The 16,099-nt window shown below is 34.5% G+C and overlaps 1 protein-coding gene and 1 non-coding gene across 3 annotated transcripts in view; one reads left to right on the top strand and one right to left on the bottom strand.

Moving 5' to 3' along the window:
• The window catches only part of STRN3 (striatin 3), a 99,857-nt gene that overhangs the window by 46,570 nt on the left and 37,188 nt on the right, over nt 1–16,099 (bottom strand). For both annotated transcript variants that reach the window (XM_029950400.1, XM_029950401.1), the window contains exons 2-4: nt 6,180–6,283; nt 5,650–5,723; nt 960–1,041 (exon numbers count right to left, since the gene is read on the bottom strand). In XM_029950400.1, the coding sequence (XP_029806260.1) occupies nt 960–1,041; nt 5,650–5,723; nt 6,180–6,283 (260 nt within the window). The remainder of the gene's footprint in view (nt 1–959; nt 1,042–5,649; nt 5,724–6,179; nt 6,284–16,099) is intronic.
• On the top strand, nt 14,740–14,847 carry LOC115303136. The gene has a single exon (XR_003913847.1). It is a non-coding gene; the product is annotated as a U6 spliceosomal RNA (small nuclear RNA).

Here is a 16,099-nt window from a genome sequence, read left to right as displayed (position 1 = left end):
GGTGAAAAAGGTAGAATGTAAGATGACTGTTGGATCACTGACAATTCCAGATGTAAGGCAGTTCTAGGTAGTAAAAAGATCAAGGGTCTGACCACATTTCACTGGGTTATTAAAGTGAAGGTAAAGAAATATAGAGTTGAGGAGGTTGAATAATTGTAAATTACCCAGGCTATTAGTAGTACACAAGTACCAAGTCTTAAAAATAATATGGGTGAAAAACAAATAGATAAGTGACAGTAAGATATGTCACACAATTCTTTAAATGTTTATTTATTAATTTTGAGAGAGAGAGAGAGAGAGAGAGAGTGAGGGAGTGCACGCAAGCAAGCGAGCATGAGCAGGGGAGGGGCAGAGAGAGAAGAAGAGAGAGAATCCCAAGCAGGCTCCACACTGCCAGCATGGAGCCCACCACGGGGCTCAATCCCACAAGCCATGAGATCATGACCTGAGCTGAGATCAAGAGTCAGATGCTCAATGGACTAAGCCACTCAGGCTCCTCACCACACAATTACTTCTAACACAGCAAATAATTTAAGCATCAAAAAGGTTCCTCAAAAATTCAAGTAAAAGTAGGATTTGGCAACCACTTATGAAAGGTTTTAGGTTACCTGTTAAATTCCTTCTATAAATCAGTCACAGTCCCATTTAAAACCAAGTATGTGAATTCTGCAATGACAGGAATGGGAGTACCACAAGTATGAACTCTATAGTTTTTGTTCTGGCCTTCCCACCATCCAGTTTTTGACATTCTACCCCATCATCCTGAGCAGTGTTCAAAGGAACATTCAGAGGACACCAACTTTAAAAAGATTCAACAGTCAAATGAAATAAGAAAGCAATAAAAACTATACACACTGTCCTATTATCATCATCAAATAATGTTTTTCTTGCAAAGTTGCTGAATATAAGTATTTTTATACTAGATCCTTAAAGAAAGCTGAAAACGAATCATTACTTACTGTCTTAACAGCTGTCTGCCTTGCTTCCACGTCAACTGGCTATTCTGAGGTGCTGTGGGAGCTTCTGTGTCTTTGGTTTCTTCTAAAAGTTAACACACACACAAAAGAGACAATTTCATACACAGTATTTCCACTCTTGAAAATACTGCCAAAGTTCTCTCAGGGATAAATTCCCATTAATAACATAACAAAATGTTTTATAAATGATAGAAGTAAATTAACAACTATTAAGTATTTACTCTTGTTTTTTTAATATTTTTGTGTTTTTTATTTATTTTTGAGAAGACAGTGGGAGCAGGGGAGGGTCAGAGAGAGAGGAAGATACAGAATCCGAAGCAGGCTCCAGGCTCTGAGCTAGCTGTCAGCACAGAGCCCAATGCTGGGCTCAAACCCATGAACCGTGAGATCATGACCTGAGCCGAAGCCGGACGCTTAACCGACTGAGCCACCCTGGCGCCCCTACACTTATTGTAAATGTGTTTATCCCAATAACCACAACGCTCAGGTACAATCCTCCTTGTTTTAAAACTGGGAAACCCAAGAGCACATTAACTATTCTACTGGGGATTCAAAAACCAAAACTCCAGGCTTTGAAATGAAATATTGAAATATATATACATATTTATCAGAATTCTACTGGGTTTAATAGTTTCAAAATTAAACAGCTACGTTTAATATTTACTTAAGCTATTCAAAATCAACACTGTTAAGAAATCTAGTATATATAATGACTTAATTTTGAGTCTATCAGGAAATTTTAAGTCTTTATCATAACACTTTATATAACTAATTTCATTTTTAAAACTAAAATTTAAACCAGAAAATGGTTTCTATTATAGGTGAAAGGTCATGTTTTATTCTCAAATATAAATATAATCTGAGATGAGTTAAGCTCTCAATTAAGTATCCCTAGCGAGAAATTTAAAACCACCTATCAGCACTAATGATATTATAGAAAGATTTTCCTAAAAATTCCCATTACGAAAATAAGATAACACAGAGAAGAGAGGACCAGAGAAAATCAGCCCTCAATGAATGCTGAGAACCTTTAGCATGGCTCACAGTTGTTAGGCTCCTAGACCCTTCAGAGTCTTTGAGAACAGAAATTTATTGGTGGTTAACTCAAATATGCCCTGCAGGCCTTACTTCTCTAACCCTAACAATCCCATTATTAACCCTTCTCATTCTTCCCCTGAACACAGGAACTTCTAAGATTTCTAGAAATACCTATTTCATCTTAATAGCTCCTCTATTTTAGTTTATATATTTTTTTCTATTTATACCATTTTGTTTGCTGTTAAATCACATATAATACATAATCACTGGAGAAAAAACACATTCTTTTAACATTTTTTAAAAAATGTTCATTTATTTATTTTGAGAGAGGGAGAGCATGAGCAGGGAAGGGGCAGAGAAAGAAGGAGAGAGACAATCTCAAGCAGGCTCAGCAATGTCAAAAAAGAGCCCAATGTGGGCCTTGATCACATGAACTGTGAGATCACGACCTGAGCCAAAACCAAAAGTCAGATGCTTAACTCACTAAGCTACCAGGCCTCCCCACCAAAGAATTTTTTTAAAAGAACTACAACTGGGCTCCTGGGTGGCTCAGTCAGTTAAGTGTCTGACTTTGGCTCAGGTCATGATGTCGCAATTCATGGGTTCGAGCCCCGCATCAGGTTCTCTGCTGACAGCTCAGAGCTTAGAGCCTGTTTCAGATTCCGTGTCTCCCTCTCTCTCTCTGCCCCTTCCCGACTCGTGCTGTCTCAAAAATAAATAAACTATAAAAAATAAAAAAATAAAAAAAAGACCTACAACTGCACCAAATACTATCATTAGACGTGTTAGTACTTGTGACTTTATCATTCCTATTATTCATCTCAAAATACACACATAAACTTCTCCTTTCCTTAAAAATGGAGGAAGGTACCAATGTATATACTGTACTATAAAGTTGCTTTTGACAATTAACATATTTGAACATCCTCTTGATGGCAATGAATACAGAATATCACATAAAACGATTACATAATATTCCATAGAAAGTATATGCCTATTTAATTAACATATCCACTAATGTTGACATTGGTTTCCAGTTTCCATCATTATAAATAATGTTGCTATCAATAACCTTGAAGTACACCAAAAACATACAGCTCAAAGAATTTTTAACACACCAATGTAACCAGTTTCTAGATGAAGAAACAAAACATTATCAGCACCCCAAAAGTTTTTCTTATACCTTCTTCCAGTCAGTAGACATTTCAAAAGAGTATCAATACTATCCTACTTTATAAAAACTAATTTTTGAACTTGAAATACATGAAATCATTTATATCATTTTTCAGTTTTATGTTACCTGTCCATGTTGTCAGGTGTAGTTATAGGTTTTTCACTTTTGTTGCTAAATAGCATTCCATTATGCTAAAATACCACACAATATATGTATCCATTCTAACACTGCAGGTCAAATTGTTTCCAGATTTTTACTAGAGCATGACACTATCTTTTTGTTCCGTTTATTAACATTGGCAAACCCCTTTCAGAATAGTGCTTCTATCAATCTGCAGTGCCAACACCAGCAGACTTGACCATTTTTTTTGTCTTCTGTATTTTAATTTAGCCATTCTGCTAGGTGTCTAACTGTATGTACTGCACTTTGGTTTTACTTCCTCAATGACAAATAACAAGAAGTATCATTTCATATACTTGTTGGTCACTTGGATATTTTCTCTTATGGGTTGCCTTTTCTTTTGCCTGTTTTCCTACTGTCATAGATCCCTCCCAAATGTGCAAAAAGCTCTTTACATATTTAGATACAACCCCTTTTATAGGGTTAGGTTTAGGCCGTGTGTGTGTGTGTGTGTGTGTATTATTGAGACACAGGTATAAAAACAGGCATATCATACTTCTATCAAGACAGTATTTTATATTTTGATTTATTTTTAGGTATTAAAAGGCAACACTAATTTGCTTAACGTTTATCTCGATCTATGCCATGACATAAATAATTTTATCCAATTTTGTTTGTATGTTATATTTTGCCCATCCTTTCATTGCTTCTCCCCATCCTTACTAAACACCATAAATAGTTTTTCTACGTCAATAAAGGAAATCTACTATATTATTGTTTCCCATAAATAAAACACCTGGATGTCATTTTATTCCTTTCTGAGGAGGTTTTAATACATAAGTTGATACAGATAAAAACAAGCCTGTTTTTAGCAGCAGAGATTTATTCTGCTAATGATTTGTTTTACACAACTATTGCACTGAAACCAGCTAGCCAATTCTGACTGGCTCCAGGAACAATGTGGCCGCAACTACCTCCTCCTCACATTTACCCAGACCAAGTTAGGAGGACAGCCCTTGAGTCAGAAAATGAATACTTATTTTCTCAATATCATAGCCATAATAGAAAGAAAAGGAGTCAAAGAAAAGCTCGGGATTCATTAACTTCTCTCTATGGTGAAGCCACTCTACTCCAACTACAATAAAAAAGACTACTGTAGTCAACAAGGCTCAAAATTTATAGGCCTTCCATCTTTTTATTGTTGCTTTCCCATGGTGAGGCCATAATATTCTTTCCTTCACTGAAAAGCCAGATCAAAGGAAACCCATGCTGCTCATATACTGGTCTCTTAATTTTATATAGATGCCAACTACTTGAAGATATAGTAAATGGTAAAACTGGTAAGTGGAAAAAAATTAAACCAACTACAGGTTGTATTGTTTCTGCCAAGTTCTAAGTACTTAATATTAAATTTAATATTAAGTATTTAATATTAACATTAAAACCAATTACTTTTTAAAAATTTACTCTGCCACCAAACTAAAAGAAAAAAATTCATATCTAAGTTTTATCTTCCCTACTATATATGCTTTGATTTTATTAGATATGGTACAACTATAAAAGATGAAAAACTGCATATCCAAATAAAGATACATGAAAATGTGTATGAGTTCTAAAAATACCTGAGAAGTAAGAAATTGATAACATTTCCAATATGCATAATATAAGTCAAAGTATTCCTTATTTATTGTTAGATGCAAATTATAATCATACAGAACCCTAAAGTTAACATGAAACTGTTAGCTTTTTCCTATATCCAACCATATCCTCCCAGCATAACTGTTCATCAGATATTACTCTCACTTATCTATTTAGTTTAGTGTAAAATGAAAGATTTAGGATAGTGCAAGATGAAGTAGTAATGATTTTTTTCCTTCTTTTTATTCCAAGTTGGCGGCCTATGAGATTTCCAAATTCAGTCAAATTTCCAATTTTCAGAATTAAACTGTGTTAATTACAGCTTCTCCAGATAAAATGAACTTTGTAATAATAAAAAATTAAACTTTTATAGAAAGGGACAAGAACTACCTACAAGTGTAGAAAGAAATATTTCATTTTCTTTCACCTCTAATACCAAAATATACTCATAATTTTACATAGATGTCAGCACAAGGAAAATAAATAACCTCAGGATTTAGATATAGATAAAACTATTTTTTTATTCATTTATGACTTTCCCCCAAATACTAGGCATTATTACAGTGGTCAACCATCTGACTAACCAATGCTATCAAAGCAAAATAAGGGTGAAGAAAACATGTCTGTTATATAAAAATGACCGTAAACCAATTTTTTTCTTGAATTGGGTCAGAAGAAGGTTAACAGAAGAATCTAGTTTACCTGATTCAAAGGTTGGCATTTTCAAATCACCTTGGTTCAGTTCTGTGCCATATTTTAATTTGTGATATTTTGCCCTGAAAATTTAATAATAAATTGTTGAAAGAAAAATATATTTTCCTTTTCTACACAGTTAAGTAAATGCTGGTATAGGTTTCTCTGACAACATATTAGACATAATATAAATATGTGCTTTTTAAGCTTTACTTGCAAAGGAAGTTAGAGGGAAAAAGTGTACTGCTATGTAAGAAAAAATGTAAATTACCCAATTGACCTATACACCTGAGTGAAGACAAACTTTTTCCTAATCTTTTTAAAGAAAAATAAAATTCCAAAACTTAGATTCTATAACAAAAGACATTATTTCAATTTTAAAGATTTAAATTTTTTCTTTTCCCTTATAAGAACCAAATCCAAGTATCATCTTATATTTTGGGCAGGGTTTCATATATTTCAAAGAATTTTCAAATACAGTGCACATGGGTATAAAAGAGAATATTGTTCTACTTTATAAGAAAATAAGGCACACATACCTTTCTTGTTTTAATGCATACTCCAACATCTTTATCCTTCTTACTAAATCCTTCTTCAAGTTTTCTTGTCCTTTTCTTTCTCCTTGCAAAAATGCTATCCGGGCCTAAAAATACAAAAAATTCATTTATTTTCATTTTTTCCTAATGATGCATTAAAAAAAAGAAAACAATAAATAGTAACAACCTGTTCATGATGGCAAGTTTTAAAAATTGATAAAGGCAGTCAACCAAACTTTGTTAGGTAACACAATTATTTCAAAGATCAACATGACTATAAATCAGTTTTGCTTATAATCTTAAGGTCGCTAATATTAACTTTTTATATAATGATAAAAGGAAATATATATAAAAACTGAACCTACTCCCTAACATATAAGTCACAAAAAACTAAAACATTATTTTCTTTAAAAAAAAATTTTTTAGAGCGCTGGGTGTTGTATGGAAAACAATTTGACAATAAAATATTATGGAAAAAAAATTTTTTTAATGCTTTTATTATTGAGAGAGAGAGAGAGAGAGAGAGAGAGAGAGAGAGAGAGAGAAAGAGAGAAAGAGCATGAGCATGGGAGGGTCAGAGAAAGAGGGAGACACAGAATCTGAAGAAGGCTCCAGGCTCTGAGCTGTCAGCACAGAGCCCAACACGGGGCTCAAAATCACAAACTGCAAGATCATGACCTGGGTCGAAGTCGGACACTTAACTGACTGAACCACCAAAGTGTCCCCCAAAATACTATTTTCTTAAGTAAAATATTTTTCCCCAAATGAGATGTTTGTTGTTTCAAAAAACAGTAACGTTACTTCAAAACCATTTTGGGTTTTAAGAAATACTTAAAAATGTGTAATCTTTTCTATTCTACCCACCCACTCCAAATTGTTTCAATTCTTAAAATAGTAATACTGGAGTATTGCAAATAGTTTAAGTATAGCCACCATATGTTCAAAGAACTCATTACTTTCTGTTGTCATTTTTCTACTATGAGAGGAATTATTTTCTTTTCAATTGCCTTATTTCCTGTAAGAGGCAGCTCTCCTATCTTTTCCTGGCCCTCTTTATATTGTCAGCCCCCTTTATCCACCTGACACTAAAAGTAATGTTTAAAGAGTCTGGCATCTGTATGGAATCACTTGCCATATGTACACAATTACAATAAAACTAACTTCCAGATGAGGGAGAATGCCCTTGCTGAGATGACCCACAGGTGTATTTATTGATTAAGAAAAAGTAAGCTTAGTATTTACTAATAAGCTAAGTTTAATTTTTTATTTTTACAAATTTCAGTGAACATGAAATCAGAACAAATGAATTCAGCTATATGATTTAACCCATTAGGTTGAATCTGTTTTTCTGTGATAGAAATACACTGGCCAGCGAACCAGCTAAATCAAATTGATTAATAAGAACATGTAAGTATTTCCATGTCCACTGCCATCAAAACAAGCTCTTCTCTATTATCCTTTAAATCATCTACAACTCCTTAACAACCATGAAGTTAGACAGCTACATGACACTTCCAAATGCAAATTTCAAAACAAAAAACACCTAGGAAGAATGGTAACTATACAGAACCTAATAGTCTAAGATCTTAAAGAGAAAGGTAGCACTTAAGCAAATGTAAAAGGTTAATTTCATCACACAGATTCAAGAAATTCTGATTCAGTTTTTTTGCCTGCACTGACCTTCTTTTTTCTCACGACAGTAAGTGCAGTCACCATCCATCGTCAACACACAATACCATTACAATATTATTAACTATGTTCTCTATGCCGGACTTTTCATTTCCCTAACTTACCAATTCTATAACTGCAAGTTGCACCTCTTAAACCACTTCACCTATTCAGCTCATCCCCCAACCTCCTCTCTTCTGGTGACCACCAGTTAAATCTCTGTATTTATGATTGTTTGTTTTCTGTTTGTTCAATTTACTGTTTTTCAAATTCCACATAAAAATGAAATCATATCATATTTGTCTTTCTCTGGCTTACTTCACTTAGCATAAAACTTTGTAGGTCCATCCATGCTGTCACAAATGACGAATTTCATTCTTTTTATGACTGATTAATATTCCATTGTGTAATATTCCATCTTCTTTACCTGTTCAACTATCAGTGGAGACTTAGGTGCTTCCGTATCTGGGCTACTGAAAATAATGCTGCAATAAACACAGGGATGCATATATCTTTTTCTTCTTTTTTCAATTTTGTTAATTTTAAAAAAATTTATATCCAAGTTAGGTAGCATATAGTGCAACAGTGATTTTAGGAGGAGATTCCTTAACGTCCCTTACCCATTTAGCCCATCCCCGCCCCCCACAACTCCTCCAGTAACCCTCTGGAGGAGGGTTTATTCGCCATATTTAAGAGTCTCTTGCATATATCTTTTACCAATTAGCATTTCCATTTTCTATAGATAAATACTCACTAGTGGAATTAATGGATCGTATGGTATTTCTATTTTTAATTTTATTAAAAAAATTTTTTAATCTTCTTTTGAGAGAGAGAGAGAGAGAGAGAGAGAGAGAGAGAATACGAGCAGGGGAAGAACAGAGAGAGAGAGAGAGAGAGAGAGAGAGAGGGAGAGAGAGACACAGAATCCAAAGCAGTCTCCAGGCTCTGAGCAGTCAGCACAGAGCCAGCCCAACATGATAGCCCAATGTAGCTATCTGGTTTTCCCAGCACCATTTATTGAAGAGACTATCTTTTCCTCATTGTATACTCTTGCCTCCTTTACCATAATTAACCCTTTAAGTATGGGCTTATTTCTGGGTTCTCTCTCCTGTTTGATCCATGTGACTGTTTTTATGCCAGTACCATACTGCTTTCATTACTATTGTTTTGTAGTGTATCTTGAAATCTGGGATTGTGATACCTCCAGGTTTATTCTTCTTTTTCATGATTGTTTTGACCATTTGGGGTACTTTGTGGGTCCATACAAATTTCAGGATTGTTTGTTCTAGTTCTGTTAAATACACTATTGGTATTTCATAGGGATTACACTGAATCTGTAGACTGGTCTGAGTAGTATGGACAGTTTGACAATTCTTCCAATCCATAAATATGATATACTTTCCCATTTGTTTGTGTGGTCTTCAATTTCTTTCATCAGTATTTTCTAGTTTTCAAAAGACAGATCTCTTGCCTTCATGGTTAAATTTCTTCCTAGGTATTTCATTCCTTGTAGTGCAATTGTAAATGAGATTGTTTTCTTAATTTCTCCTTCTACCACTTATTAGTTTATGTAAATTCAACCGAATTCTATAAGTTAATTTTGTATCCTATGACTTAACTGAATTTATTTATTAGTTCTGATAGTTTCTGGGTAGAGTCTTCAGGATTTTCTATATATAGTATCATATCATCTACAAACTGATGATTTTACTTCTTCCTTACCAATTTGGATGCCTTTCCCTGCCCCCAATTTCTGGTCTAAATGCTATGTGTAGGACTTTCAGTTCTATGTTCAATAAAAGTGACAAGTGAACACCCGTGTCTTGTTCCTGATCTTAGTTTTGGTCTTGTATATTAGTTGTAGTCTTATCATATATGACCTTTATTATGTTGATGTATGTTCCCTCTAAATATACTTTGTTGAGTTTTTATCATGAAAGGATGCTGAATTTTGTCAGCAGATACTTTTTCTACATCTATTAAGATATCATATGGGTTTTCCTTCATTATGTTAAGGCGATGTACTATATTTATTGATCCGCAGATACTGAACCATCCTTGTATTGACTGGTTAAAAAAAACAAAAACAAAAACACAAAACCATGAATCACATACTGTAAGAGCATTATATGACTCCAATTTCCAGATCTTCTAAGCATTCTACAATTAGCAGTGGAAAAAATATTCTGCTCTTTTAAATCAGTAATCAGTGATTTTCCGACGAGAAAGACTTTGAAACTACATGTAAGTCACAGCGTTCTCTCAGGGATTAAAAAAACAACCAAAAAAACCAAACCAAAACAAAACCACTACACAGTGGTAATGCTTCCTATTAGAATCTTACACATGTACATGTGCTACCAAAGCAGGCACTACTAGACCATCTTACACTATTGTGGGAATTCATTTTCACTTCTTGCCTTAGCATTCATTTCCTTACTAAAAACAAGCCATACAGAGAATCTAGTAAATTTACCAAACAAGCACAAACTATACATGCACACACCAAAAATCCCGTAGAAGCTTCTGAAGATGAGTTGAAGAAAGGACAAAAAGAAGGTGAGAAATCATTAAGACAATACTTTTTAAAGGACATATCCTAACCCAAGGATGGGGATAAAAAGCAAATATCAGTGATGTCATGACTACTGGATATGACCTTATGACCTTGTGAAAGTTATCTATATACATACTCTGAAAAGATCAAGGTTATGTTTGATAGTGATTTTTTTAAAAAGACCAATTAAATAAGAGATAACCTTTCATAAATTAATAACAATGAATTCGGAGCTATTTTTAAAGGACATAATGCACCATTAGTAGCATCGTCTCAAGAAATAAACACTTTAAAAAGTAATGACAGGGGCACCTGGGTGGCTCAGTCAGTTAAGCATTGGACTTCAGCTCAGGTCATGATCTCTCAGTTTGTGAGTTTGGGCCCTGCATCTGGCTCTGTGCTGACAGCCTGGGGCCTACAACCCACTTTGAGTTCTGTGTTTCCCTCTCTCTGCCCCCTGCCCCTCCATCCAGCTCTCTCTCAAAAAGCAACCAAAAAAAAAAAAAAAGTAACCACAAAAAATTTTGCACAACAACATATTACAATGGCATCAAAAAAAAAAAAAGCATCTAGGAATAAAGAAAAATGTGCAAGATCTCTGCACAAAAAACAGCAATCTGTACAGAAAAGACAATCTAAATGGACTAGTAGACTCATAAAAAACAATATTCATGCAAATGAAGTTAATTAGTAATTCCAATCAAACTGTGTGTGTGTGTGTGTGTGTGTGTGTGTGTGTGTACAGAACTTGACAAGCTGATTCTAAAATTTACCCAAAAATTCAAACTACCAAGAACAGGCAAGACAATCTCCAAGGAAGAAGTGGTGGAACTTGCACTACCAGAAATTAAGAAGAGAAATCCCAGAAACAAATTAATATACATGAAGTCACATAATTTATGAAAGCAGAAGTTTACACCAAGGAAAGAATAGCAACATCAAAAATTATGCTTAGAGGGGCACCTGGGTGGCTCAGTCAGATGAGTGTCTGACTTTGGCTCAAGTCACGATCTCATAGTTCATGGCTTCGAGCCCCATGTCAGGCACTGTGCTCACAACTCAGAGCCTGGATGGAGCCTGCTTCAGATTCTCATGCTCTCTAGCTCATGAGCACTCTCCCCTCCCCCCCTTAGGCTTAATATACATGGTAAACACATGGGGGAATAGAGATAAAATAAAATTTCTACCTGACACATCAGTTGCAAGATTACAGACCTACATGTGAAGGCAGAACAATGCCTTTAGGGTTTATTATATATCTTCAAAATCTCAGACTAAGGAAAGAATTCTTGAGCTAGAAAAAAGGACTAACCATAAAGAAAAGGATGAATAAATTTATTACCATTTTAAAAGTTCTGTTCAAGATACAGCAGGGATTAGTAACCTACCTCAGGCTTATTTTTGAACAGGTCCTGAGTGAAAAATGGCTTAAAAAAACAATAAATGAGAGAATATATAACACAGACCCAAAATATGGCTCATCAAGCCTAATACATTTACTGTTAAAGTCTGTAAACCTCTTACACTATTATCAGACAAAAAATGGTTTTATTTTTTTGTGTGAATTTATTTTTTAATACTTATTTTTGAGAGAGTGAGAGAGCGAGCCTAAGTGGGGGAAGGGCAGAGAGAGGTGGGGGACAGAGGATCCAAAGCAGACTCTGCACTGACAACACTGAGCCTGATGCGGGGCTCAAACTCATTGGACACTCAACTGACTGAGCCACCCAGGCACCACAGACAAAAAAGATTTTAAGTCAAAACAGACAAGAGACAAAAGGCATTATAGATTATCAAAAAGTTCAGTACAGCAAGAAGATAAAACAATTTTAAATATTTATGTACTTAATAAGATGATCAAATATATGAAGCAAAATTGAAGGGAGAAATAATTTCACTGTAATAGCTGAACACTTCAATATTCCACTTTCAATAAAAGATCAAAGATTCAAAAAGAAGATAAGGAAATAGATCTTCAACACAATAAACCAACTAGATCTAACAGATGTATTATACAGAACATTCCACCCAACAAAAGAATACACATTCTTCTCAGCATACATGGGATACTCTCCAGGATGGGCCATATGTTCATGCACATTAAGTCTCAACAGATTTAAAACATTAAAAAAATCCATAATAAAGAAATCAGTGACAAAGAAAACTGGAAAATTCACAAATTATTGGAAATTGAACAACATACTCTTAAATCACAAGGAAAATTAGAAAACAGGAATAAAAATGAAAAAAACAACATATCAAAACCTATGGGATGCAGCAAAAGCAGTGTTGAGGGGAAAACTTAGAGATATAAATACTTATATTAAAAAAGAAGAAAGATGGGCACTTGGGTGGCTCCATCAGTTATGCATCCGACTCTTGATTTCGGCTTAGGTCATGATCTCATGATTACTGGGATAGAGCCCTATATCAGGCAACATGCTAAGCCCCCCTCTCTGTCTCTCCCCTATGCTCTATTGCTCTCTCTCTCTCAAAATAAATAAACTTTAAAAAAAAAGAAAGAAGAAAAGCTGAAGCAGCTACATAATTTCAAATCAAGCAGACTTTAGATCAAGCTAAATAGGGATAAAAAAGACACATTGCATAATGATAAAGGGGTCAATTCTCCAAAAAGACATAATAATCCTTAATATATATGCACTAACAAAAAAGTGTGTCAAAATCTGTGAGCAGGGGCACCTGGGTGGCTCAGTCTTGGTTAAGCCTCTGACTTCGGCTCAGGTCAGATCTCACGTTCCTGGGTTCGAGCCCCGCATCGGGCTCTGTGCTGACAGCTAGCTCAGAGCCTGGAGCCTGCTTCCCGTTCTGTGTCTCCTTCTCTCTCTGCCCCTCCCCCTCTCACGCTCTGACTCTCTGTATCAAAAATAAATAAAACATTAAAAAGAAAATCTGTGAGCAAAAACTGATAAAACTGCAAAGAGAAACAGACTAAATCACCAATATAACTGGGGACTTCTACACTCTTGTTTGTATTTGCAACTAACAGATCTAACATACTGAAAATTAGAAAATATCTATAGAATATTTTAACCAACAAGGCTATTCACATTCTACTCAAGCTTACATAGACCATTCAACCAAAAAAGACTACATTCTAAACCATAAAACACACTTTAACAACCTTAAAAGATAAAAAATCATACAAATGTACTCTCCACTCCAAGAGTGTACCCTTTAATTGGCTTTAAATTCACATTTAAGTGATTTTAAGAGTACACTTGTCATGATGAGCACTGAGTAATGTATAGAATTCTTGAATCAGAATATGGTATCATTATATAGGATCAGAAATGAACGAAGAATTGAGGCGCCTGGATGGCTCAGTCAGTTGAGCATCTGACTTTGGCTCAGGCCATGATCTCATAGTTGTGAGTTCAAGCCCCGTGTTAGGCTCTATGCTGACAGCTCAGAGCCTGGACCCTGCTTGATTCTGTGTCTCCCCCTCTCTCTGCTCCTTCTCCAATCTCTCTCACTCTCTCTCTCAAAAATAAACATTAAAAAAATTTTTTTAAGCAATGAAGGAGGTATCATCATTATTAATCCCAGGGACAGTGAGTGAAAAATAAAGGAATATTATGAACTCTGTGCTCACAAAGTTGATAACTCAGATTAAATGGACCAATCCTTGAAACACAATCTACCAAAATTCACACAGGAGAAACGTATCATCTGAATAGGGCTGTACCTATTAAAGAAATTCAATCAATAATTAATTATATTCCAAATCAGAAGGCATCAGGCCCAGATGAATTCACTAATGAATTTGATTCCAGTTCTCTATAACTGCAACCAGGATACAGAATCAGAAGGTACACCTGCTAACTCACTGGATGAAGCCAGCATTACTCTTAATACCAAAACCAGACAGACATCACAAGAAAGGAAAACTACTAATATCTCTTTCATGAACCTATGTTTAAAATCTCTCAACAATATATTAGCAAATTGAATCCACAAGGAACCATATAACAAATGAAATTTATCTCAGGTATGCAAGCCTGGTTCAACATTTGAACACCTATTATTGTATGCTATTATTAAATGACCAAATAGGCCCAAGAAGAAAAACTGTATGACCATATTAATATATGTACAAACAGCATTTGACAAAATCAATTACCCATTCAAGATAAAAAAAAACTCTCAGGAAACTAGGGATAGAGGGGAACTCTAATAACAATAATCTACCAGAACCTACAGCAGCTAAATATCCTATTTAATAGTAAGAAACTAGATGCTTTCCTTCCTAACATCAGAAACAATGAAAGGATGTCCCCTTTCACCACTCCTACTCAACACTGTACTCAAAGTCCTAATCATTTCAACAGGCAAAAATAGAACACTTTAATAAAAACAATACAGAGAAGATTAGCACTGCCTTTGTGCAAGGATAACACTCAAATTCACAAAGCATTCCATAAAAAAGAAAAGAAAAAATTTTAAGTATACAGATCAAGAAGGAAGATGACTCTATCTGCAGGTGACTCTATCTGCAGGTGACGTTGTCTGTGTAGAAAATTCTAAAGAATTCACCACCACCATCGCCACCACAATAAACCCTTCTAGATTTAATGAGCAATTATAGCAAGGCTGCAGGATACAAGGTAAATATATAAAAGTTAACTGCTTTCTCATATACCAGCAATGAACAATACAAATTTCAAACTGAAAACAATAAATACTATTTATATTAGCACCAAAAAAGGAATATAAATAGTGGCTATAAATCCAGAAAAACACGCACAGGAATCTACATGAGGAAAACTACAAAAAATTCTGATGAAAGAAATAAAAAATCTGAATAAATGAAGATCTATTCCATGTACATGAACAGTAAGACTTAAAACTTTGTGTCAAATCTTCCCAATTCCATCTGTAGATTCAATGAATCCTACAAAAGTCCCAGCAAGTTATTTTGTGGATATAGGCAAAATGATTCTAAACTTTATATGGAGGGCTGTCTGGGTAGCTCAGTCGGTTAAGTTTCTGACTTCAGCTCAGGTCATGATCTCATGGTTTGTGAGTTAGAGCCCCATATTAGACTGCTGTCAGAGCAGAAAATACACACACATTAAAAAATAAAATAAAAATAAACTATATCAAAAGGTAAAAGATCAAGAATAACAAACACAATTCAGAAGTACAAGCTGGAAGACTGACAATGCCAGACTTCAAGACTTACTCTGTTCATATACACAGATATACATATATATATTTATTATGTGTATATTTTTACATATACACATACATAGTATTTATATATTTAGTATATGCTAAACATGTACTACAAAACTATAAAACTTTTTAAAAATAAAAGAAAACCTAGGTCACTCTGTGTTTGATTGTGAGCTTTCAAATACAAAAATCAAAAGCATGATCCATGAAAAAAAAAGACTTTATTAAAATTGGAAATACGTCTGCTCTGCAAAAGACATTAAGAGAACAAAAAGACATACCAGAGCAACCCTATATGAAACAACTGGTGGAAGAAACACAACTGTCCATCACCTGATGAATAAACAAAATACCTATACATACGAAGGAGTATTATTTGTCTTTAAAATGGAAATTCTGCCTCATGCTACATGAATAAACTGTCAGGACACTGTGTAAAATGAGGCAGTCACATTAAGACAAATATGTATGATTTCACATTTATGAGGTATGTGGAAGTAGT

Source organism: Suricata suricatta, chromosome 9, assembly GCF_006229205.1.
Source record: "Suricata suricatta isolate VVHF042 chromosome 9, meerkat_22Aug2017_6uvM2_HiC, whole genome shotgun sequence".
Lineage (NCBI taxonomy): Eukaryota > Metazoa > Chordata > Mammalia > Carnivora > Herpestidae > Suricata > Suricata suricatta.
The sequence above is the reverse complement of the archived record's forward strand: the minus strand, read 5'-3'. Positions and strand labels throughout refer to the sequence as shown.